At 40.4% G+C, this 25585-nt stretch overlaps 1 protein-coding gene across 2 annotated transcripts in view; it reads right to left on the reverse strand.

The window, feature by feature from the left end:
• LOC137654748 (uncharacterized) overlaps positions 1-25585 on the reverse strand; it is a 120800-nt gene that overhangs the window by 49582 nt on the left and 45633 nt on the right. For both annotated transcript variants that reach the window (XM_068388671.1, XM_068388670.1), the window contains exons 41-52: positions 24908-25146; positions 24578-24710; positions 23037-23216; positions 14837-14982; positions 13491-13736; positions 4336-4525; positions 3974-4188; positions 3332-3473; positions 2864-3061; positions 2370-2573; positions 1933-2038; positions 1582-1718 (exon numbers count right to left, since the gene is read on the reverse strand). In XM_068388671.1, the coding sequence (XP_068244772.1) occupies positions 1582-1718; positions 1933-2038; positions 2370-2573; positions 2864-3061; positions 3332-3473; positions 3974-4188; positions 4336-4525; positions 13491-13736; positions 14837-14982; positions 23037-23216; positions 24578-24710; positions 24908-25146 (2136 nt within the window). The remainder of the gene's footprint in view (positions 1-1581; positions 1719-1932; positions 2039-2369; positions 2574-2863; positions 3062-3331; positions 3474-3973; positions 4189-4335; positions 4526-13490; positions 13737-14836; positions 14983-23036; positions 23217-24577; positions 24711-24907; positions 25147-25585) is intronic.

Consider the following 25585-nt stretch of genomic DNA (forward strand, 5'->3'; position numbering starts at 1 on the left):
ACAGATTTATAATATCCTACAGCAGCAGAGAAGATAAGTCACAGCCTGGTTGATGGTTTGATTTAGGTGAAGTAGAACTTACACCAATATGGATTCCTGTTGTTGTTGTTGTTGTTGTTATTAGTATTAATATTATTATCATTATTATTAACTAAGCTACAACCAGTTGGTAAAACAGGATGCTATAAGACCAAGGGCTCCAACAGGGAGAATGTCAATAAGGAAACGAAAGGCAGTATAGTGTGCCTGAGTGTACCCTCAAGCAAGAGAATAAAAGGCCTAGTGTAGATCTATGGACTTTTTTGATCAAGCAATACAATAAAAGCTGGGCTAGTAGAAATAAATCCCTTTACCATGAAGAATAAATCATCTTACATAAAATCCCAAATTAAGATTAAGTCAATGAAACTCGGAAAATCCACAAAATAATGTCTTCAAGTCTGAGCAATTACTCAATTTTCATAATTTTGATTTTTATATTAAAATAAGTGTCCAAAGTATAAAGTAACCTGAAACTCACACCCTTAGTTACCTACTACTTAACCTAGGGATGCTATTCAAGTTGGAATTATAATATTCTTGGAAATTAAACAATGAATTTTCAAAGATTCAAATATTATCTTCAAGCAGAATTTATTATCCTAATAAATTGTGATAGAATTTCAAAGGAAGCTAAAATAACCCTTTTACCCCCAAAGAACGTACTGGTACGTTTCACAAAACTCATCCCTTTACCCCCATGGACGTACCGGTACGTCCTTGTAAAAAACTGCTATTTAAATTTTTTTTGCATATTTTTGATAATTTTTTTTTAGAAACTTCAGGCATTTTCCAAGAGAATGAGACCAACCTGACCTCTCTATGACGAAAATTAAGGCTGTTAGAGCAATTAAAAAAAAAATATACTGCAAAATGTGCTTGGAAAAAAATAACCACTGGGGGTTAAGGGTTGGAAATTTCAAAATAGCCTGGGGGTAAATGGGTTAATGGATTTACTTTCTTCGAAAATGCTTTACATCTTATTTCAGTTCACCCCCACAAAAATACTAATATGAAAATAAATAAAGGTTTAAGATCTATATAACTATGATGTATCCTTATATAAACCTGCTAGTGATATTAACGGCATGGGAAATGAACCTACTATAATGGAAACTTCATAACTAGATAAATAAAGTATGATGAATTCCGTCATTACTGATTTAATATTAATGTGTAACATATGTTGAAACTAACCCAACATAATAAAGTCATGCAATATATAAAAAGTAAAATAGCTTTTTATGAAGACTTCCGAGCTGAGGTATCTTATCAAGCAGGAAAACAATATATTTTGATGCTGTTCACACAATACATTAAAGTTATCTTTTTCCCCTGGGCTATTATATTATGATAATAGGAATGAGCAGGCTACATTAATGAAGACTGAACACTAAAAATTATATTTTCAAAAACTGTTATGGGAATTAGCCCTGTTAAGTACTTCAAGTACACTAATAATCAAGATTAAACTTTTTGCAATATATAATTTTCAACTGAAGTCTAAAAGGGCTAAATGATACATTTTTTAGAAGTCCTTACCTTTGATATATCTTTCCAATCAATATCAAAAGCTATTCTTTCATCTTTAGACCAAGAAAGTAAGAAATTGGTACGAAAATGATCGGGAGTCAAGTCGTACCCCATGACCAACACTATTTCACGGCCCAGAGCATTACCTGAAGAACAGAGTGAAATCCATTTAGCACATTTGTTCATATCATGAAATTATATAGTAAACAATGGGGCTACAAATCACATTGTGTTTATCAATGTGTCAGACACTGAGAACCAAGGATAATCTCTATAATTTGTTTTTGATAACTTTTCTGAACTGTACCAATCCATGGCAAACCAACTAATATCTACAACAAAATGATAATATAGTAAAACCTCTGATTATGAATTGCCTTCCAGATATGGCAGAGTTGTGCTTGAAGGCGAGAGTAACTTTCCTTTCGGGATAAGAAAGGTCATACAGCTCCAATGTCGTCATTTTCTGGTAGTAAAAAATAAACGGAATTAGATACTGTATTTATATAGTCTGTAAATATCTTGACCACGAATTAAAAGAAATCTGACAAAACATAAAAGAACTAGTATATGCAACCTGTCATAAATGCCTATTAAATATTTATATAGATATGCACACACACACACACACACGCCTTTCTCACTAGAGATATGACTACTCCCTCTCCTTCCCTCCAACCAGACGGGGAGAGCTGAGTGTAACCACCAGAAAGAAATATATCTATATATATAGTCAGGCACTAGCTCTTTGTTATATAAGGGAAATAAGGAGCCTTAATGAATATCAGGTAACTTACCTCCAGCTCTGTGCTTGATTTTCTTTTAGATTCTTTTGTGGAAGAAAATCCAAACGGCCACAGGAGATTGTCTAACTCAAAGGACGTCCTCTGCCTGTAAACTCCCTCGGCTAAGATCACAGTTATTCGGTCTACTTTCACCTTGACATTCACCACATTATAAGCGCATCCCAGCTCAATTGTGACGTCACCACTTGCAGGGAACTGAGAATGAAATAAAGCTGTCAATCATATGCAAGGTATAAGATTTTAAAGCTACATTAATCTTAGTTTAGATGAAATATTATCTGGGTTTACTTACCTCTGATGTATAATTTTCTAAGTAAATCATTTCCAAAATATAGCTAATATCCAAATCTTCAAAGAGCAGAAGTATTTCGTATTATTGATTTCATCAGTCTTGCTACAGTATGACTAGTATGAAAGGAATAAATTTTATTTTGACCCAAACGTGAGTATTTCTCCAGATATATCCATCGAGCTAATTAGCTTACCTTAAAGCCATAATCAATCTGAACAGTTTCATTATTGGTGAAAGCGGCAGTTATCTTTAATATTCCACGATGACCAGCTTGTAGGAATGTGTGTTTGAGGGAGGCTACAACTGGACTTCTACCCCAAGGCTCAGATATGCTATCACGGTGCGGCCACTCTAAGTGGTAATCACCTTCATATCCATGCTCTGTTAGCTCCTGTGGACAATTACAAAAACAGGGAATAATGGCTTTAGAAATAATTCTTTATTAATCTAAGACCCTCTTTGGTACCGAAGTTTCAGCTACACCTGCCTGTGTGAGCAGAACATTTACCTATCACACAAGCTAGAAAATTCTTTGCTTAGAAAACTAGTTTTAGATGAGCTACAATGTACTGGTAGAGGTATAATGTAAAATGTTCTTTATGATTAATGATAAATAATGAGGTAACCTTAAAACAATGTCTTAAGCACTATTTTTACATACTTGTTTGAAATTCAATGTGAGAGGTTGCTTTTCCCACATTGCTGTTGAAGATACGGTAATTTCCCCGTCGCCTCCGGGAAAACGACCACCTAACATACTACCCGTAATCGTTGTTACTTCCTTGCCCGTTTCTAGATTTATCCTGCAACAAAAATACTCATATTAAACTTGTGTAAATAACCACATTATTGAAAGGGAATTTCAATTAATCACACTAGTTTCAAAGCTAAAAGCCCTTATGAAAATTTGTGAAAAATTACCAAATCTTTCTTTAATTTTGAAATTATCACAAAATATATCCCTTTGTTATTTCCTCACTTCCCAGGTAATTAATTGCAGATGCCGCTGTAGTGATAGCACCATCACTACACCATATTATAAAGACTAATCAAGTTTCTTTAAAACCACAAATAGCATGTGGTTGTAAAAAAATCTTGAAGAATAGTCCTAAAAGTAATATGGCCATATATTCAACAAATATTTAGTTTACTATTTATTCATATTTCTAGATACGAGGTTTATAGACTCCCTGAATATCAGATACTGCAAGAAGTCTTTAAATGTAAATAGTTTAAGCTTCTTTGGAACAGCCGAATTCTGGAAATTATCTCCCATATGCAAGATACAATAATATAAATTCACCTGAACAAACTTTTATTTTCAAGAGTCTCATAGTGAATAACAGCATTGTTTTCCTTCCAACTGGGTACCATCGGTAGATCTAAGGTGAGTTCTCCATCAACGATATTTCCAGCAAATGTGAAAAGTGTGTGGAGCACCACTTTCTGGGGTTCTGAATCTGCTCGTTTCCATTCCAACACACCAGTCATGTTCAGCTGATTGCCCTTCTTCCTCATCTGAAATAAATGGTGACCCATTCCTGAATTAAGAATAAGTCTTTTTCATCCATTCATTGGCAGTTAAAAGTATTTGAACCAATACATTGAAGTTTATTCTACATATATTAATCCAAGATTTCAAAATCTTACAAATAGTATACATACCTCACCAGAAAAACTATAATTAGACCTAGTCAAATCTAGTATGACAGTTGGTTTAATGATTTGGAAGTCATCATAGTGTTCAGCAATCGCCTTGAAGGAGATAGGATCAGCACCAGGCCAAAGCAGATACAAACTAAGCTCTCCTGGGTCTACTGTTACTTGCCGAACTGTTGCTTTCATAACAATATGGCTGAAAGATCAACAAAAACCTAAGTTAACTAGTTTTTAAATTTACTATACAATTTTCAATACAAAGTTTTAGTCATATTTTGATCATATCATAAAGTTTGTAGAGTAAATAGTTAACATTAATATTGCTATTTCAATAAAGATAAGTTAAGCTGAAATTAATTTTTCAGTTAGATAATCTCAAGGTTTTATAGCCAAGCTGTAGATGGACACAAAGAATTTTGCATGTTTGGACAAATTTCTCATTTGACCAAACAGCAATATAAGGGCATAAAGAAAAGGACCCATTTGAGGAGTCTAAACATCATACTTAGTACGGGACATCAAGAATGACTCCAGTTTCCCAATTTAGGTCTACCTTTGTAATCATAGCTTGGAACACAAGGAGCATTTTTGTTTCTATAGAGGTAAAAGGTGTTTTTCAAAAATAAACGTTAAGATTCCCCCTATTTAAGAATACCATTCACATATGACAATGAAAACAACTATCAAGTAAACTACAGTTTTCCTTTATTCCCAATGTTATAACCCAGGAAAGCTCTTTTCTGGGCTCGAACCTGTGCCGCCCAGTGAATAAGCTCCATTTAAGCACTTATTCTTAGGTAATTTACTGCTAAATATACCAGAGAAAAAATGTAAAGGAGTGCTAGGTTAACTAGCTCGCTCACCTAATGGTGTCGGTATAAAATTGGGCGTATAATCCAGAGGTCCCGCACTATTTAGATTAATCCACGACAGAGAACCCCAATAGAGGAGAGCCGTTCAACCTCACTCGGTACTACTACAATGCATCCGCTCAGAACCCAACTCCGTTTAGCACGACTTGTGCAGTAACCCGCATTTTTCTTGTGCTCTCGATTTTTGGATATTTTCTAGTGAATTATGGCTTCTTCGTCGGTTTCCCAGGAGACACCGTCTAAGTTAAGTACCAAGCTGGGTTTTACTGTGTTTTGAGCAATCTAGATCGTTTAATATTTATATTATAGGAGTTATTCTCTTCGTTCATACCGATCTTGCTTGATTTCACTACAGTTGGTACTCCTGTTTTTGAGAGCTTTTAATTTTCACTTGCGGTGTTACTATGTGTATTATTTTTATTATCAAATATTATTTGTTATTGTGAATATTCATTATTTAGCGTTTAGAATCCTCGTGGTTCAATTTTTGGGCCGATATCATTTACGTATCGCTATGGCTGCCGACCGTGCTAAGGCGGCAATGTTATTTTAGCCATCAGGTGTGTCTTTTGTGATTTAATTATTTATGTTGCATGCCTTGCCCAAAAATTTTCAATGTGTTTATTCATATATTTAACGCTAGTATTATTATTATAATGAATATTTGTGCCATTACTCCGTTTGATCTGTCTGTTGGGGATCGTCAGTTGGTAGCCCTGCTGCCTCGTATCACGTGATCCTCCCCCACGCTCCCCCTCTAGCTAAGTGGGAGGCTAGGCTTCTCCCCCCCTCCACTAAGGGACCGTTGCCTTCCCTCCTTTTAGAGGGGGTAGTTAAGTGTTTATGGACTTTGTCCTCCGGGTGGCCCGGCGGTTTAGTCTCTGTCTAGTCTGGTTGGCCACCGGTCAACAGAGTTGGATCCCGGTGCCCCCTATTTTATATTCACTTTTCATTCTGGCTTATGTTATACGAAACCCTCCGGGTTCGATTGGCAGTTCTTAGTTACAGTTCCGCCCCCCTATTATTTTATAACATTTCCTATGATGATTATATATGACAGATCACTACCCCGGAGTCTCTAAAAAGGAATTGGTATTGAATATACCTTTATTTCCCGGCCCGGGGTCTACCCCACCCCGGGAAATCAGACACTATGTGTCTTAATTCCTTGTTATTGCATCCTTTTTTATGCTCCCGGCTTGACCGGAATGGATGGCTATACTTTAGTTTCAAGTTAGACTTATGTTTAGGCCCGGGACCCCCGGTCCCGCCCCTATGTAAGAATATTACAGTTAAGCTCTAACCTTGCGTTAGACCTATGTTAGGCCCGGGTCCTCCGGACCCGCCCCTAAAAAAAAAAAAAAAAAAAAAAAAAAAAAAAAATTATTTTTTATTTTTTATTTACAGTCTAATCTTGTGTTAGACCTATGTTAGGCCCGGGTCCTCCGGACCCGCCCCTACTTAACAGAATAGTACAGTTAAGCTCTTTTCTTGTGTTAGACCTATGTTAGGCCATTTAAAGAATAGTACAGTTAAGCTCTAATCTTGTGTTAGACCTATGTTAGGCCCGGGTCCTCCAGACCCGCCCCTAATTAAGAGAATTACAGTTTCTCATATACTATTCTTTTTACAGATGGTGCATTGTCTGACGCCGGCCTGTGCAGCTGTTCTGCACCAGCCTTGTGGCCACTCCGTCTGCCGATCTCACGCCCCTTGTGGGGTTCAACTGGAAGACGTTGTGGTATGGCACCCGGATAACTGTGTGATTTGCTTCGACCTCATCACTACCCTAGGATCTGACTCGGTGAGTCCCGTCGGCTATATTGCCTTCTTATTTTATTTACTATTAGTAAGATATCTATGGTCTTGAAGGACCATTGGGAGTCTCCCTTTTATAATTCCCCCTATTATTTCAGGCATCCCCGGAGCAAAAGTCTGCGGCTCGGGCCACACTGAAGGTGTGGATTGGTGGGTTTGCCCGGAATGTAAAGTCTAAGCGGCCGTACGTCCTATCTGAGGACTACTGCACCATGGTTTACCCCAACGCCAAGTCTTCAGCTGCTGTGGCTAGGCATGTGGCAGCTCCCATCATTGCCCACATTGATGCCACTATAACGGGTCTCATCGACCCAGAGCAAGATCCATCGGACGCCCCCGGAGGTCTGGAGGACAATGTTGCCTCCATGAACCTGGACGTCGAACCGATGTTGCTAGACGAGCCGGATACAGGTAGGGTGGTAAGTGAGGCAGGTGTGTCCGGCGCTGAGATTCCTATCCTCAGCCCCGCTCTTTCTTCTTCTTCTGATCGCTCTTCCTTTCTTGGATTTTCTGGGGACCGTGATTCGTCTCAACGTTCATACCCGGTTCCCCCTAAGGATAAGTCTACTTCAAGGACCTTACCCAAAGCTCGCAAGCCTCATAAGACTTCTCATGGCTCTAAACATGGTACGAACCCGTCTTCAAAGACCTCTGGTTCCTCCTCTAAGTCTCACGACCCGGGAGTTCCTTCCGCCCCTCCTGCTGCTAGCCCGGGCCTTTCCGAATCAGCTATGCTCCGCATCGTGTCGGAGATGCAGGAAAAGTTGGTTTCGGAGATGCAGTCGAGGATGGACACGATGTTCTCTAACTTCGGTCAGAGAATTGGGGCTTTAGAGCAAGGAGCTCCGGAGAGAGTCCAAAGCTCTCTCATACCGGATGCCTCTAAGCTCCCGCCGTTTGCCAAGAACAACCCCTGGCGGATGGCTCTTCATTCCCCGTTCTCAGACGGAATGTTGACTCTGGAGGGCCTTGGCACTCGTCCTCTAGAGGACTTTGAATTCTTTCCTCCGGGTCTGGCATTTCCATTTCATGGTTATGCCAGACTTACCGAGGAAGCTTTAGTCCGTTTAGACAAGGTCCCCAAAGAGACGGTCATCTTCCCGAAGGAGCAAGCCCAATCTGTTTGGGCCAGATTTTTGAATGACATCGGCTGCACTAACACCATGCTGACGCCTCATAAAAGCTCCTTTACGATGTTCCTAATGGACAAGACCACCTTGACTCCATGCGTCAATAAGGTGGCAGAGCTTGCCTTTCAATATGCTCTGGAGGAGAAGCCCTTGCCTCCCATCCGAGAGGTGGATCCAATCTCCCTCCTTCTTCCCTCAGGTATTGAGTGTTGGGACAACGTCCATACCACCTTTACCTCCGGCAAGCTTGCAGCAGACTGTGCCTCAGTCTTGTTTAGTGAGAAGCTTCCCCGTCTCCCGGAATCTCTCATTAAACAGGAATATGATTCCCGCCTACGTGTGGGCCGTACTCTAAACCTGGCCACATCCACGGAGTCGATAGCCTTGACTTACGATACGGAGAGTATTTTTAAGTCTCTCAACAAGGCTACGTTACAGTCGTTATATTATGATTTGTATGACTTTGCTACTGCTAAACGCAGATGTCGCAAGCATGTTCTAGCTGAGGCGACGATTAGGCATGAACCTAATAAACTCATCCGGTCCTCCTGTTGGGGTTCAAATCTCTTCCCCGAGGATCTCGTAGAGGAAGTCTTGGCGGAGGCCACTAGGGTTAATCAGAGCCTTAAAGCCCGTTGGGGTTTGACCCCTAAACGCAAGTATGACCCCGCAAATTATCAAGCCCGGGGTAGGAAGAAGCTTAGACCATATACCTCCACCCAGTTCAGGCAACAACAGAGTGCTTCATCCAACTTCCGGCTGCCTCTTCCTCCATCTTCTGTTGCCCCTGCGCAGCCCTCCACCTCTCGGGCTCCTTCGGATGACTATGTCACCGTTCTGCTACCTAAGAGCCAGCTTTCTGGTGCCTCCGCCACTTCCCCTGCCTTTAACCAGTCCTACGAGGCTCATAGCTCTTCCCAGAGTTATGGTAGAGGTAGAGGCTACCACCGTGGCTCTAACCAGAACAAAGGCAGGGGAAGAGCCTTTCGCAGAGGAAAGAACTTCCGAGGCGGACGTGGAGGCAACTCCTCAAACCAATACTGAGGTGCAGCAGGTAGGGGGGAGGCTCTATGCCTTCCGCAACAAATGGAGGTTCAGTCCCTGGGCGTTCAGTATCATCTCCAAGGGACTAGGGTGGAGTTGGATTCAAGGACCTCCTCCTCCGAACAAATTTCGTCAACATTCCACCCCAGACCTGGTCGAATTTGTCCAAGATCTTTTACAAAAGAATGCCATACAAGAAACGAAACATCTGAAGTTTCAAGGTCGGCTGTTCAGTGTCCCGAAGAAGGATTCAGACAAGAGAAGAGTGATTCTAGATCTATCCCTTCTCAACTTGTCCATTCAATGCGACAAGTTTCGAATGCTTACCGTCTCGCAGGTGCGGACCTTACTTCCCCGTGGGGCCGTCACCACCTCTATCGATCTTACAGACGCCTACTATCACGTCCCGATAGCGAGACACTTCCGTCCGTACCTAGGCTTTCGCTTAGGGGACAAAAGTTACTCCTTCAAGGTGATGCCTTTCGGGCTCAACATTGCCCCAAGGATCTTCACAAAGCTAGCAGAAGTCGCTGTTCAGGAACTCAGGAATCAAGGGATTCAAGTAGTAGCCTATCTGGACGACTGGCTCATTTGGTCAGACACCTCCCAAAATTGCCTAAAAGCCACTCACAAAGTCATCCATTATCTTCAATCTCTAGGCTTCCAGATCAACTTCAAGAAGTCCCGTCTTCTTCCAAAATCGAAGTTCCAATGGCTCGGCCTGCAATGGGATCTTATATCTCATACTCTGTGTCTTCCCAGACCCAAGAGGTTAGAGATTGCAAGGAACACCAAACGTTTTCTCAAAGACAAAGTAAGTTCCAGACGGCTTCAAGAGAAGATTCTGGGGTCCCTTCAGTTTGCCTCAGTGACGGATCTTCTTCTGAAGGCAAAATTGAAAGATATCAATCGTGTCTGGCGTTCGAGGGCGAACCGGAAGCTCCGGGACAGGAAAGTCCGCCTTCCTCCCATTCTACGGGAAAGACTTCTTCCTTGGACAAGAGCAAACAGTCTGTCAAAGTCAGTTCCCCTTCAATTTCCGCCCCCGGAATTAATCATTCACACAGACGCATCCCTATCAGGTTGGGGCGGCTATTCTCAGCTCAAGAAAGTTCAAGGTCTTTGGACTCCCTTGTTCCGCCATTTTCACATCAATGTGCTAGAGGCCATGGCAGTTCTTCTAACCCTGAAACGTCTCGCTCTTCCCAAGAAACAACACCTTCGTCTGGTCCTCGACAGCGAAGTGGTGGTCCGCTGCCTCAACAGAGGCGGGTCAAAGTCAGGGCCTCTGAACCATGTTCTAGTAGCCATATTCTCCCTAGCAGCCTCGAACCGTTGGCATCTTTCAGCTGTCCACCTGGCGGGAGTCCGGAATGTAGTGGCAGACGCCCTGTCCCGGACCTCCCCTCTAGAATCGGAATGGTCACTCGATCTAAAGTCATTTCGGTGGATTCTCTCTCAGGTTCCCGGCCTCCAAGTGGACCTCTTCGCCACGGAATCCAACCACAAATTGAGAGTATATGTGGCTCCCAATCTAGACCCTCAGGCTTACGCCACAGACGCCATGTCACAGAATTGGGACAACTGGGAAAAGATTTATCTCTTTCCCCCGGTGAATCTTTTGCTGAAAGTTCTAGACAAACTGAGATCCTTCAAGGGACAAGTAGCCTTGGTCGCACCCAACTGGACCAAGAGCAACTGGTATCCTCTCCTGCGGGAGTTGAGACTATACCCTCACCCGATACCCAATCCGGTTCTGTCTCAGATAGTACAAACACGCGTTGTGTACGCTTTCTCAAACATTCAGAGCGCCCTAACTTTATGGACTTTATGAAGTTTGCGGCTATGCATGGTGCCAATATTGATCCTCAAAACACCTTGTTCCTAGAATCAGATAAACGGGATTCCACCATCCGTCAGTATGACTCTGCAGTTAAAAAGTTGGCAAAATTTTTAATAGACTCAGACGTGAACTGTATGAACTTGAACCTTACAGTCACTTTCTTTAGATCTTTATTAGAATCAGGTCTGGCAGCCAATACTATCACCACTATTAAATCGGCTCTGAAAAAGATCTTCCTAGTGGGTTTTAACATAGACTTAACCGACTCTTTGTTAGCTTCAATTCCGAAAGCTTGTGCCAGACTGAAACCGGTTACTCGTCCTACCCCGGTGACCTGGTTCCTTAATGACGTACTCAAATTGGCTTCTGATACCATTAACAGTTCTTGTGATTACATGCCCCTTCTCAGGAAAACACTTTTCCTAGTGAGCTTGGCTTCCGGGGCAAGAATTTCTGAATTGGCAGCCTTGTCGAGAGACCCGGGTCATATTGACTTTCTGCCTTCAGGAGAGGTCCTTCTTTCTCCTAACAAATTCTTTTTGGCTAAGAATGAAGACCCTCAAAACAGATGGACCTCCTGGAAAATTGTTCCCCTCACGCAAGATCCGTCGCTGTGCCCTGTCACTACTCTTAGGTCTTATCTATCCCGGACCTCCTCTAACTCCTCGGGGCCTCTATTCGTTAGAGAACAAGGCGGTACCATTACTATTAAAGGGATCAGGCAACAAATTTTGTATTTTATTAAACAAGCTAACCCTGACTCTTTTCCTCTTGCACATGATATCAGGGCGGTTGCCACCTCGGTGAACTTCTTTCACCACATGAATTTTACAGACCTTTCCAGGTATACAGGGTGGAGATCACCGTCAGTGTTCAAGAAACACTACCTTAAACATTTGGAAGCCCTAAAATTTTCTACAGTAGCCGCAGGGAGCGTAGTTACTCCCGAGTAACTCACAGGTTAATGCCTTGACTCTTTATCTCTCCCTCTTACCTGCCTCATTTATACCCTATTGTATTCGTTGGTCTCGCACCTGAATACTGTTATTATATTTGTAAATTTTTATCTGTATATATTATCTGTATATATTATCACTCACGGCATTATTATACCTACCTTATTGGATTTATGTTAATATTTAAGATACCCTTATAATTGTTTTTTGGTACTCATCTCTGATTAAAGCATCCTGTATTTCTCTTACGCTTATGTTTTTTCCTTTATTTTGCAAGTTTGGTGACATTTTTCTCTTGTATAGATTCACTGGGCGGCACAGGTTCGAGCCCAGAAAAGGGATTTTGACGTAGGAAAAATCTATTTCTGGGCGAAGGACCTGTGCCGCCCAGTGAACCCTCCCAGCTCCTCTCCCTTGGAGTCCCCAAACTTTGGGTGCTAAGGAGTTGGGTTCTGAGCGGATGCATTGTAGTAGTACCGAGTGAGGTTGAACGGCTCTCCTCTATTGGGGTTCTCTGTCGTGGATTAATCTAAATAGTGCGGGACCTCTGGATTATACGCCCAATTTTATACCGACACCATTAGGTGAGCGAGCTAGTTAACCTAGCACTCCTTTACATTTTTTCTCTGGTATATTTAGCAGTAAATTACCTAAGAATAAGTGCTTAAATGGAGCTTATTCACTGGGCGGCACAGGTCCTTCGCCCAGAAATAGATTTTTCCTACGTCAAAATCCCTTTATTAACCCTTTTACCCCCAGGCTATTTGGAACTTTCCAACCCTTAACCCCGAGGGGTTATTTTTTTTTTTCAAGCACATTTTGCAGTATTTTTTTTTTTTTAAATTGCTCTAACAGCCTTAATTTTTGTCATAGAGAGGTTAGATTGGTCTCATTCTCTTGGAAAATGCCTGAAGTTTCTCAAAAATTATCAAAAATATGCAAAAAAAAAATATAAATAGCAGTTTTTTGCAAAGACGTACCGATATGTCCATGGGGGTAAAGGGATGAGTTTTGTGAAACTTACCAGTACGTCCTTTGGGGGTAAAAGGGTTAAGCAGTGAACAAGTTTTAGTGCAATTTGATAATCACTACAAAAATACCCCTTTCTTGTTTCTTCTGAATGCCAAGTGAACTATTGTAGAAAAGGTAGGAAAAGGTTGATTCTTCACGTCCTGCAGAGAAAGGGAAAAGGGGATTCTGGCTTAGCAAAGGAGCCTCAAGAACTTCCAGAAACTCTTGGCTATAATGAATGCACCCACAGCAACTCAATCGTGATGGCTTCCCACATCAGGCTTCACTGAATCATACCTTTGCAATGAATTCTCAACCAGTCCAAACAGGATGAATAGTCTCTGGCTCTAAATCATTTTAAGCTTGTAATGTAAACTGAATTTCAGTAGTGTAAGGCGAGTGGCTTCTTGGTAGCCTTACAGATACATACTGGAGCTTGGATCTGCCTCGCCATTATTCTCATACCACAGAGATAATCAATACTTACTCAAGGTAATCGTTATTGCTCTTGACATCCGCAGTCAATGAAACATCAATTGTATCATCCGTGGAATGGTTGATCACATCAAGGTCAAGAGTAAAGTATTTCTTAGTTCCTAGTTTATTCTGGAAGTTGAACAGCATCACACCCTGCACTTCACTGATTGACAGCTTCCTGAACTCGATGTCTATACTACGTGATTCTTCAGAGTTCCCCCATCCAATTTTTAAGTAATATGGAGCTCGGAAACGTCTGAAAAGTTGTTTTATCATTATTATCAGGAGGTCCACTTGGTTACATGTTAATTGATAAAAAAGATTAACTTTTATGGTAAGACTAATATCAATACAGTACATGGAAAGTTGATATTTCTAACTGGCAATTTTTCTAATGCAAATTCATAATGCAATAAATTAAAATCTAATTCTATACTTTCTAAGCCTTTCATTTCTCTTTGGCTAGACTAGTCTATTTATGAAATGGACTGGACTAATTAGAAATATCAAGCTTAATATCAGACAACCAATGATTAGTATGCCTTCTTGGAAAACCGATCAAATGTATTTACAGGCAATTTCAAATAGATCCAAATTACTATCAGGCTACCTAATAGGTGGCATATTAATTTTTCATAATTTACAAATATATTTATTTCCCATATCCCATGAGCTCTCATAAATATGTAAGTGTGTGTGTGTATGTGTATGTGCGTGCATGCGTGTGTGTATGTGTTTCGGGAGCATATAGTTAAGAAATAATCATGAACTAGCGGTATTAGCTCGAGCAATTAAAATTCTGATTCTGAATGATCTAGCAAATTTAAAGAATGACTTAGATATTCAAATAAAATCTTATGAAACATTCCATTTCAATTATTTCCCTTTGGTCTCTTGATTTTATTCTATGTACTTTCCCACTTTCAAAATTCTGCTAATGTATGTTACTTTGGTGATTACTACTAAATTTCTGGAACTTCATAGGTTCACACTTGATGCAAATACTTTTCGGTTGAATAGGTTGACCAAAGACTCATAGTTTAAATTTGACTGATTTATATTAAAATTGTTATTGATTTTAATATCTCTTGTACTTTTACTTATTTCTCATATATAGTTTATTTGTTATTTCTCTGCTTTCTCTCCACACAGGCCCTCTTTTCCTGTTAGAACCCTACTGTTTGTAGCATCCTGCCTTTCCAACTAGAGCTGTAGCTTGGCTGCTAAGTAATAATAATAATAATAATAATAATAATAATAATAATAATAATAATAATAATAATAATAATAATAATAATAATAATAAAGTCACACTAAGAAAAAGTAAATGACTTCATATGAAATTATAATACTTACCTCATATCCATATCAAAGTTAACTTCTCTGAATCCTTCGTGGGGCGTGGTAAGATGGGCAGCCAGCTTAAATGGCTTGTTGAGGGTGTTAGTCAAGGCTAAGTTGACAGTGTAACGCCCTTCGCCACTGCCTCGCTCTCGCTCTACCTAAAAAAAACTTTTATTTTAGCCTTTTCAATCATTTAGAAAACTGTTGCATAGCCAATGCTTGCAAAAAATATATAAAACTGTATTTTTTTTTTTTTTTTGGCAAATAATGGTAAATGGTCCCATATCTTTTAAAAAGTAGTTACACCTTTAGTCATGCACAAACTATTACCCGAGATTTGATGTTGCAGATAAACATAAATCTGAGACATTTATGTCTTCAAGAAATTAGTTTTTTATCATATGATCACTGCAGAGGTTTTTATTAATTCCATATTCTCATAACTAAATGTTGAAGCCATCTTCCTTGATAAATCATAAATCTGATTTCTACATTGCATAGAATTCATTATTTATTCTTGTGTCATGAACAGCTCTATGTTATTCACTATTTATAACACAAAATTATTCTAATCTCTTTGATTATTTAATATTATCATGGCTATGATAATTAAACCACAATTCTGTTGATGTAAGTATAAATTTAAAAAATTATATTTGTGCTTTTTAGACAAATAACTCTTAACTTACAAATATCTTATCTTCCGAGCTGAAAGACTTTGATATCTGAAACCCTGTCGGAAATAAGTAAAATAGTCATTCATTTGGAGGTAGGTCAGACTCTGCCAGTACTCAATCATTTGTTTGCTTTGCAACATCTTGGATGGTATAATGGGTGGATAGATTATGCTATATTAGCACATAGACTTGCAGTTAGGAAGTATGTTATCCCAGCTCTTCATTGACATGTCATATGACTCAAAATGTGTGTGAAGGACTTGGTAACTGATTGGATATACTGTATCCCTGATCAGAAACTCATGTGTCTGGAGTATGTCTGCAACCTAGCTAAGAATTAGATGGTTGGAGAGCTTATAGGTCTACCAACTGGGCATCAACAACCATTGCCTGGCTCTTCCTGGTCCTACCATTGGTGGTGATACACTAGGTCACTGATCATTTGTGTGTAAGTTTGAACTGTAAGACATCTTGTTGTCCATTGCTTGAGCCACTCATGAGCAATAACATAAACCTTTATAACTATGAACGATAATGCAAATCAAAGAGACAATATCAATGTCTTAAAAATACTGAACAACGTTTCTACAGTTTAGTATTAAAAAGTCCTAAAAGCTTTTATAAGACTTTCTTTTATAATGATATAGTTATGCATAATCATAAACAGGCATAAGTATGATATATTACTTGAATATGTTAAATATGATATTTTAATTATAAAATAAATTTTTGAATATACTTACCCGGTGAATATATAATAGCTGAGCCTCCGGCGGCTCGACAGAAAAACACACAAAAACTCGCGAGCGATCGCTATGAAGGTTGCGGGTGTGCCCACTAGAACCAACTATCGGCCAGATACCGCATATACATGTAAACAGACCCAATTTTTCTCATCCCGCTGGGTCTCTATCGGGGAGGAAGGGGGGGCCTTTAATTTATATATTCACCAGGTAAGTATATTCAAAAATTTATTTTATAATTAAAATATTTTTAAATATTTAACTTAGCCGGTGAATATATAATAGCTGATTCACACCCATGGTGGTGGGTAGAGACCAGAGTTAATTAAGTTTACAGCGTATATGCTTAGAGTTTTTGACAGTTATATCATAACAAAACCCAAATATATAAAGGTACCTGGTAAGGAAGTTGACTTAGACGATTACTCTGCCTTATTAGTCTGTCTTCCTCACGAAGCCCAGCGATCCTCTTAGGATGCTGAAAGACTCCCAGGAGCTGAAGTATTAAGGGCTGCAACCCATACAACAGGACCTCATCAAACCCCTAATCTGGGCGCTCTCAAGAAATGACATTTGACCACCCGCCAAATCAAAAAAGGCTGCGAAAGGCTTCTTAGCCTTCCGTACAACCCAATTAAAAAAACATTTCAAGAGCAGATTAAAAGGATATTGGAATTAAGGGAATGTAGTGGTAGAACCCTTACCCACTACTGCATTCGCTGTAACGAATGGACCCAGTGTGTAGCAGTCCTCGTAAAGAGTCTGGACATCTTTTAAGTAAAATGACGCGAATACCGATTTGCTTCTCCAAACGGTCGCGTCCGTAATACTTTGCAGAGATTTATTTTGCTTAAAGGCCACGGAAGTTGCTATAGCTCTTATTTCGTGCGTCTTAACCTTAAGTAAGCATCGGTCTTTTTCATTCAAGTGAGAATGAGCCTCTCGTATTAAAAGTCTGATAAAATATGACAAAGCATTCTTTGACATAGGCAATGATGGTTTCTAAACTGAGCACCATAATGCCTCAGATCCACCTCATAAGGACTTAGTACGAGCTAAGTAGAACTTAAGAGCTCTAACTGGACACAGCACTCTTTCAAGTTCGTAGCCTACGATCTCTGACAGGCAAGGTATATCAAAAGACTTAGGCCAAGGACGAGAAGGCAGTTCATTTTTGGCCAGGAAACCAAGTTGAAGTGAACATGTGGCTTTTTCTGTAGAAAAGCCGATGTTCTTACTGAAGGCATGAATTTCACTGACCCTTTTAGCCGAAGCCAAGCACACTAGGAAAAGCGTCTTGAGGGTGAGATCCTTCAGGGAGGCTGAATGTAATGGCTCAAACCTGTCTGACATGAGGAACCTTAGGACCACGTCTAAGTTCCATCCAGGAGTTGCCAAACGACGTTCCTTAGAGGTCTCGAAAGACTTAAGGAGATCTTGGAGATCTTAATTGTTGGAAAGATCTAAGCCTCTATGACGAAAGACCGAAGCCAACATGCTCCTGTAGCCCTAAATCGTGGGAGCTGAGAGGGAGCGAACATTTCTCAGATGTAAAAGAAAATCTCCGATTGGGCTACAGAGGTACTGGAAGAGGACATAGATGCTGGCTTGCACCAATCTCGAAAGACTTCCCACTTCGACTGGTATACTCTGAAGGTAGAAGCTCTCCTAGCTCTCGCAATCGCACTGGCTGCCTCCTTCGAAAAGCCTCGAGCTCTTGAGAGTCTCTCGATAGTCTGAAGGCAGTCAGACGAAGCGCGGGGAGGCTTTGATGAACATTCTTTACGTGGGGCTGACGTAAGAGATCTACCCTTAGAGGAAGACTTCTTGGAATGTCTACCAGCCATTGAAGTACCTCGGTGAACCACTCTCTCGCGGGCCAGAGGGTAGCAACCAACGTCAACCCTGTCCCTTCGTGAGAGGCGAACTTCTGCAGTACCTTGTTGACTATCTTGAATGGTGTGAATGCATATAAGTCCAGATGAGACCAATCCAGTAGAAACGCGTCTATGTGGATTGCTTCTGTATCTAGGACTGGAGAGCAATAGATTGGTAACCTTTTGGTCAACGAGGAGGCAAAGAGGTCTATGGTGGGTTGACCCCAAGTAGCCCAAAGACTCTTGCCCACGTCCTTGTGGAGGGTCCATTCCGTGGGTATCACCTGACCCCTCCGACTGAGACAGTCTGCCAAGACGTTCAAGTCCCCCTGGATGAATCTCGTCAACAGGGAGATGCCTCGATTTCTTGACCATATGAGAAGGTCCCTTGCGATCTCGAGCAGCGTGAAGGAGTGTGTGCCTCCTTGCTTGGAGATGTAAGCCAAAGCTGTGATGTTGTCTGAGTTGAACCCTACCACTTAGTTTCGAAGAAAGCTTTCGAATTTCATCAAGGCCAAGTAGACTGCTAATAGCTCCTTGCCGTTGATGTGCATGCTCTTCTGACTTGAGGTCCACAGACCCGAGCATTCCCGACCGTCCAGGGTCGCACCCCAACCCAAATCCGACGCGTCTGAGAACAACACGTGGTTTGGGTTCTTGACTGCTAGGGATAGTCCCTCTCTCAGACTGATATTGCTGTCCCACCATTTCAGGCATGCCTTTACTGGTTCGGAGACTGGGAATGATACCGTCTCTAACGTCTTGTCCTTGTTCCAGTGAGAGGCTAGATGGAACTGGAGAGGCCGAAGGTGTAGTCTCCCTAGCGAGACAAACTGCTCCAGGGATGAGAGAGTCCCTACGAGACTGTTCCAACTCCTGACTGAACAAACGTTCTCTTTTCAGCATTAGTTGGACTTCGAGCAGGGCTTGTTCTATTCGGGTGGCAGACGGAAAAGCCCGAAAAAACTGGACTACGAATCTCCATCCCCAAATATAGAATAATCTGGGATGGGATCAGTTGGGACTTTTCTAGGTTGACCAAAAGTCCCAACTCCCTGGCCAGACTCAACGTCCAATGTAGATCCTGCAGACAGCGAAGACTGGACGATGCTCTGAGAAGCCAGTCATCCAAGTACAGGGAGGCTCGGAATCCCGATAGATGGAGGGATTTTGCCACATTCCTCATGAGCCTCGTAAACACGAGAGGAGCAGGACTGAGGCCAAAGCACAGGGCTCGAAACTGGTACCCCACATTCCTGTAAACAAACCTCAGAAACGGTTGGGAATCCGGGTGTATAGGAATGTGGAAGTATGCCTCCTGAAGGTCGAGAGAGACCATCCAGTCGCCTTCCATTAATGCTGTCAAGACAGCCTGGTAGACTTCATCGTGAAGTTTGTCTTGACAATGAACACATTGAGCGCACTTGCCTCTTACGTACTCCTGCAGTGAACATGGCTGCCAGATCATTGGAGCCATCCCTGATAGACTTGTTCCTGCAGAGAACATGGCTGTCAGATTATTGGAACCATCCCTGAAAGCCTTGTTTATGCATGACATAATTGTACAGCAAAACTTCAAACGCTCGAAAAAAAAAAAAACTCCTAACAGGAGATGGTCTAGCTCTGAAGCCGACCATAAAATCTTGGAGCGTCTCATGGCCAGGCGCCAGGGAGAGTCTATGAGGTTTGAGAAGTCTATCTGGGCAGAGGCAGGAACTCCCAAGCCGAGAACTTCTCCCGTGTCATATCAGACTCTCGCTCTATAAGCCAGCTTAAAACTCCTCCTGGTGATTAACCAGTCGCCTAGCAAACGTAAAGCTCTCTTAGAAGAGCGAGAGAGCACTAGCTTAGAAAACAACAGCTTTGAAGTAGCTAGGCCTAGTGTAAACTCTGACGTTTAGGCGAACGAGGAGCAGCAGTTACAAAAAGATCCGGACAAAGATCCTTAAAAATCAGCATGATTTATTTAAAGTCCATAGAGGGCTGAGCAGCTTTAGGCTCCTCTCCGTCTGACAGAGTCTTCAAGGGAATATCAGTAGGAGGGGGATCAGCAACTTCCTCATCTGAAGGAACCTTGTCCGACAATTGCCGAGTCTCAAGCAAGGGAGAGACCTGCCGTGGTGGCAATGCTTGACAAGCAGAGTCCACACGCAAAGGCAACAGTAGCAGTCAAGGACGCTATGTCATGTAACTGCTTAAAGGACTGACCAGCAACAACAACAGGTGCGGGAGGACGCTCGACGTCAACTCGAGACTGCCTTGACTGCCTAGACTGAGCAGTCAAAACAACTCTTGACTGCGGTGCTTGACGCTCAACGTCAAAACAAGTCAACTATGCTGGTTGGCGAACGTCCTGAACGTCAACAAGAGCAAGCGGCAGCGGCTGAGAGTCAACACGGGACTGCATCGAGTGAGGCTCTACAAAACACGATTGACGTGACTTTGTAACGTCAATGTCAACAGGACGAGCAAAGGCTCGTTTGGGCGGCTGACGGCCAGGATCTCGATCAGCTAAGCGGCGAGGATCATCGTGAACCTTTTCAGCAGAATAGTCCTCCATAAGAGAGGCAAGCTTATTCTGCATGTCTTGCCGTACAACCCATTTAGGATCAACGGGAATGGGTGCGGTAAGAGACGAGGGTAACGTCTGTGACTGCAAAACCTTGCCTACAAAAAGACTCTCGGAGCCTGTGTTACGCTTTTGTTTAGGCGGCGAGCAGTCTTCCGATGACTGCATAGGGTCAGAGCTGTCCCAATGGCTACAACCAGGACGCTGGACCTGTCCTGAAAGGACTGACTTTCGCTTTAAGGGCCTCGAAACCTTGCTCCACGGTTTCTTACGCGAAAAGCCTTCGGATGACGAGGAGAAAATCGTCTCGCTCGTCTTATGGTAGGGGCGGTCTTGATGAGACACGCCTGAAACCATAGAGGGAACGTCTGTTCGCTGATCAAGGCCTCTTGAACCCATAAGTCGTACGACATTACTTCTCCCCTGGGCTTGGGAGCTTGCAAGAGGTCTCGGACTAGGCGAACGACAGGCACGAACAGACGAACCCTCGGTCGCAACACTGATAACACTTTGCGCAATTATCACTTTATCACTATGATTTTCTGTTTTGCACTTACTTCACTGAAATCGAATTTTTCAACAATTCACATTAGGCATGAATAAAACTGATTTCTACCTGAAGCACGCAATTCTACCCTCATCAAAAGGTTATAATTGCGAAATAAGTCGTATAATGTAAGCACATTAATACAAGCAAAAAACAGTAAACATATATTAAGATAAAAAGATCAGTGGCTGGGGAGTAGACTAAACACTAGTTCATTCAAAACTACGTTTTCAATCTCTCACCGTACAGTGCCTTGGGACGAGAATAAAAACTAAAAACGTTTTATCCTTTCTCCCCGTACAGAGACTAGGGACGAGAGTAAAAAACTGACTCGAGAACAACGTTACTCGCTTGGGACGAGAATGAAGATCGGAACGTTCTCTCTTCCTCTCTCTCTCTCCGTCTCTCTCTCTCTCTCTCTCTCTTGATTTCGCACCGAAGAGAAAAGCCCACTTACCTTTCGTCAATAAACAGGTTATTTGACCAAAGGAAAAAACTGAAAGGACTAAGAAATTGAAAATTAACAAGTTCCTTTAAATTAGTATTTAAAACATTTAAGTTTGAAAGAAGAATGAACAAAACGTCAGAATCGATTTACTCTTTCTGCAAAGTGAAACCGTGATTCTCTCTCTCTCTATCGTAACGATAGAGCGCAAACTGCGTAGCATAAATAAACTAAACGTTAGTTCATCTTTGAAACAGTACGAAGACTATTCAAAGAAAATCTTTCATAAAATATCTACTAAAAAATATTCATTTAATAAGTTTTAAATCATTTGCTCTGTAAAAGTTATTTACGATTGAAAGGGCTCAACGTTGTTTAACTTCGGTTTCCAAATTAGGACTGCCTACTCTCGGATTAGGGGAGGAATGGGTAAGGTCGCATATAAACAAATCATTAAAATTTATCTTGATGTTTATTATAAATGGAAAGCTAATCGAAGAGGCCTAATAAAGGCGGTTGAGATATAAAATATATAGAGGAAAATTTATAATTAACAACAACAATTTATAACGTGATAAGATAATTGCTAAAAGCCTAAAACACACTTCCGTACTAAGGGAAAGGTCGGCCAATTAAAAGTCAAAGAAAGTCCAAAAAACAATCCAAAGTCATCAGCAATTAAATCTATCCAAAAATGAGTTCAAGATTTAAGTTGAAGATAAAACACCTGCACTACGAAAGCTCAAACCAAAAGGAAGTACTTCACCAAGACTGTTAAAAAACTCCAGGTTAACAGCGAGTAATGGTATGTCTTGTCGATCAGACCGACAGAGAAAAATTGGGTCTGTTTACATGTATATGCGGTATCTGGCCGATAGTTGGCGCTAGTGGGCACACCCGCAACCTTCATAGAGTCGCTCGCGAGTTTTTGTGTGTTTTTCTGTCGAGCCGCCGGAGGCTCAGCTATTATATATTCACCGGCTAAGTTAAATATTTAAAAATGATTAAAGCAGACAAAATAACATTTGCTTATGCTAAATACTGGTGAGATCCTACACCCGGTAAAGAAAATTAATCTATATAATAGAATAATTCAACACCTAGTTTATCTACTTTCTTATGGTATTCAGAGCAGAGCCTACTCACTGCATAGACAACAATAAAAGCTTCGTAACATAGATTTTGTATTTTAATGAACACATTGTACAATAAATGGAGTTATTGTGTCTTTTTCAAAAGAAATATAAAAGATCTGTGTATTATACAGTACTTCACAGCTTCTGATATAGAAGATCAATACGCTAAATTAGATGTGAAAGGAATCCCACCACAGCTAAATGGATCAAGTCCTTACCTCGATGTCAACTTCCCAGTCACTTTCACTGCGATATTTCCAGAAGAGATTGCCGTTGTAAGTTTGTCCTGAACCTTCGAGCACCAGGTTATTTCGGTAACCCCCTTCCTGCGGCTTGCCAACAAGACGTAAACTGGACTTTTCTAAGTCTTCCCAGGGTGTCTCAAGAGTGCCATCCAACTGAAACAGCATAATGTGTTATTAAAGCATATCTATAAAATTTTATCATATATTGTTGCTTTCTGTAATTTGTTTGATTTTTTGCTCTGAACTGCCTTTTTTTTTCTTTCAGAAACTATAATTTGGTGTAACTTCAAGTGATGTAACAACTAATTACACTTTAAAAGCAGATTCTCCCTACCTGTTAGATGAAGGACTATATTTGGAGAATGAATGTTAGGTGTCTTATACACACACAAGAGATTACAAATAAAGCTAGAATTAAAAGGGTAACTTATCAAAAGTTCCTAAATGCAAGATATTGCTGTATATATATTCAAATTTGATAAAAAAGTTTTAAATAACTTTTTGCCTCAATGTATTTCTAAAGAGAGTTAAACAATTCTGTTTTCTATTTACTGAAGAATTGTTATAATACTGTAAATCAAATTACATTAAGGTAAACTAACTTACTAAACCTTCTGAAAAGGTACGAAAACTGTCAAGTTTATATGGTTTGGTAAATTTTTTTCTATTTCACATAGTGTTTAGCAACAATGACTCCCCTATGTCATTTGTTACTTGTTAAAGATGTAGGAGTGAAGATTCATATACGATAAACATAGAAACTATTACAGAACCTAAAGGAAAATCCCAGAAAATAGTTCAATTAATATTACAAGAATTGCCAACGGCATTACTACTTTGAGTTGGAGATACAATCTTTTCTGAACGATCAGGTCCCAAGAACGACTCCTATACTTTGCCAAATCTATGATAATACAGTAGGCCGATCTCCTTTGTTTTTTTTTCCTTATACATTCAAATATTTGCAGATATTTATGATCCTTCTGCTTCTATTCCATTCTTAAAAATATCTTCATTACAGTTCTTTCTCTTTCTACCCTTTGTGGTACATTCTTTTCTATTTGTTTGAGGAATGGTATGACATTCCATATAAAATAATTAATCCTTAACCATAAGAAATCCTAAAACTTCTGAAACAATTTTGAAAGACAAAAGTGTACTCCATGATCGATGTTAAATAACCAAAGCATTTTGTAAAAACAAGTTAGACCTTTGTTATGAACCTGAATACAGGATTCTTCAGCAATTTTCCACAAGGAAATCAAGATTTGACTGGAATTTTAAAAAAGGCACATATAACCTGATGCCAATTTTGCTAAAAAAGAAAAAAACTATATATAAAGAATAATTACAAATGAAAGTATATATGAATGCTTATATGTTGTAGAATGAAATAAAACATTATTAGTTCCTTAACTTGATTAACCTCTATAGATTAATAAGATATGTCTCTTGACAACTTCATAAGTAAACACCTATGCAAGTAAGCTAACTTTAAGAGAATTTCCTTTTACCTCACGAATGAAGTTCTGATCATATTTGACTGTGGCGTCAAGAACAATATTTCCTCTTTCCCATCCGACTTTGGTTTTCAGACGAGATTTCAATATATCAACAACAATTAGTTGCCACATAAACTCTCCATTTCTGAAATAAAGGTTAAAAAAATTTATAGGATTTGCAACACACGACAAAAGTTTTGATGGGAAAAAATCTATTGAGCAAATATAATTTGGCAAAAATAATTATAAACTCATTCTAAGAATACATCAATAAGCAGGCAAATATAGGATAAGTAATTTGAATATCTTTTAATAAAGTCTTAGATACTTTTTATGCCTGACCTAAATGGCTCAATCGGAGACGAATATGTCCCAGAGAGGTCTCTGGTTGTGCCCTGAGCGAAGATCTCATAAACGCCTTCTTTAGTATGAATGCGACCACTCAATTTCCCGACGTCCTCGCTCGTAGGGATGAGGTATTCCCAAGTGGTATCAAACGTTTCATATCCTTCTATGGAGGAAGTCAGAGAAACGTGTAGATCTCCTTCTTCAATCCTCGGTAAACTTCCTTTCACCACAAGCTGAGGTGAAAGAAAACAATCTCATACTAAGGGTGATAAGCTTTACATACACTCAGATGGTAACATATCTCCATATTAACTAAATTGTATTCTAATGTATTTTCGGTGCTATTATAGTATGCTATCTACCGTCGAATTTCTACTATAGTATGCTATCTACCACAAAGTATGTTATCTACCGTCAATGTTAATCCTCCTGTTTGATGAGGATTATCAAACAGATTACTTACCACCAGTATGTTATCCTCATTGCACTTTAATGATAGTTTAATAACATTTATTGGCAGGACAACATGGGTGCATAATTATAAGCAGTTTGTAGGTTAGGTTAGGGTAGGTTAGGTTATCAAGTCGGTAGTGATCCTCCTTATTAGAGGCGGATTAGCAAGTAGACCGTATCCTAGGGACTGATGGTAGGTATCATACTATAGTCAGAAAG

Source organism: Palaemon carinicauda, chromosome 15, assembly GCF_036898095.1.
Source record: "Palaemon carinicauda isolate YSFRI2023 chromosome 15, ASM3689809v2, whole genome shotgun sequence".
NCBI classification, from domain to species: Eukaryota; Metazoa; Arthropoda; class Malacostraca; order Decapoda; family Palaemonidae; genus Palaemon; species Palaemon carinicauda.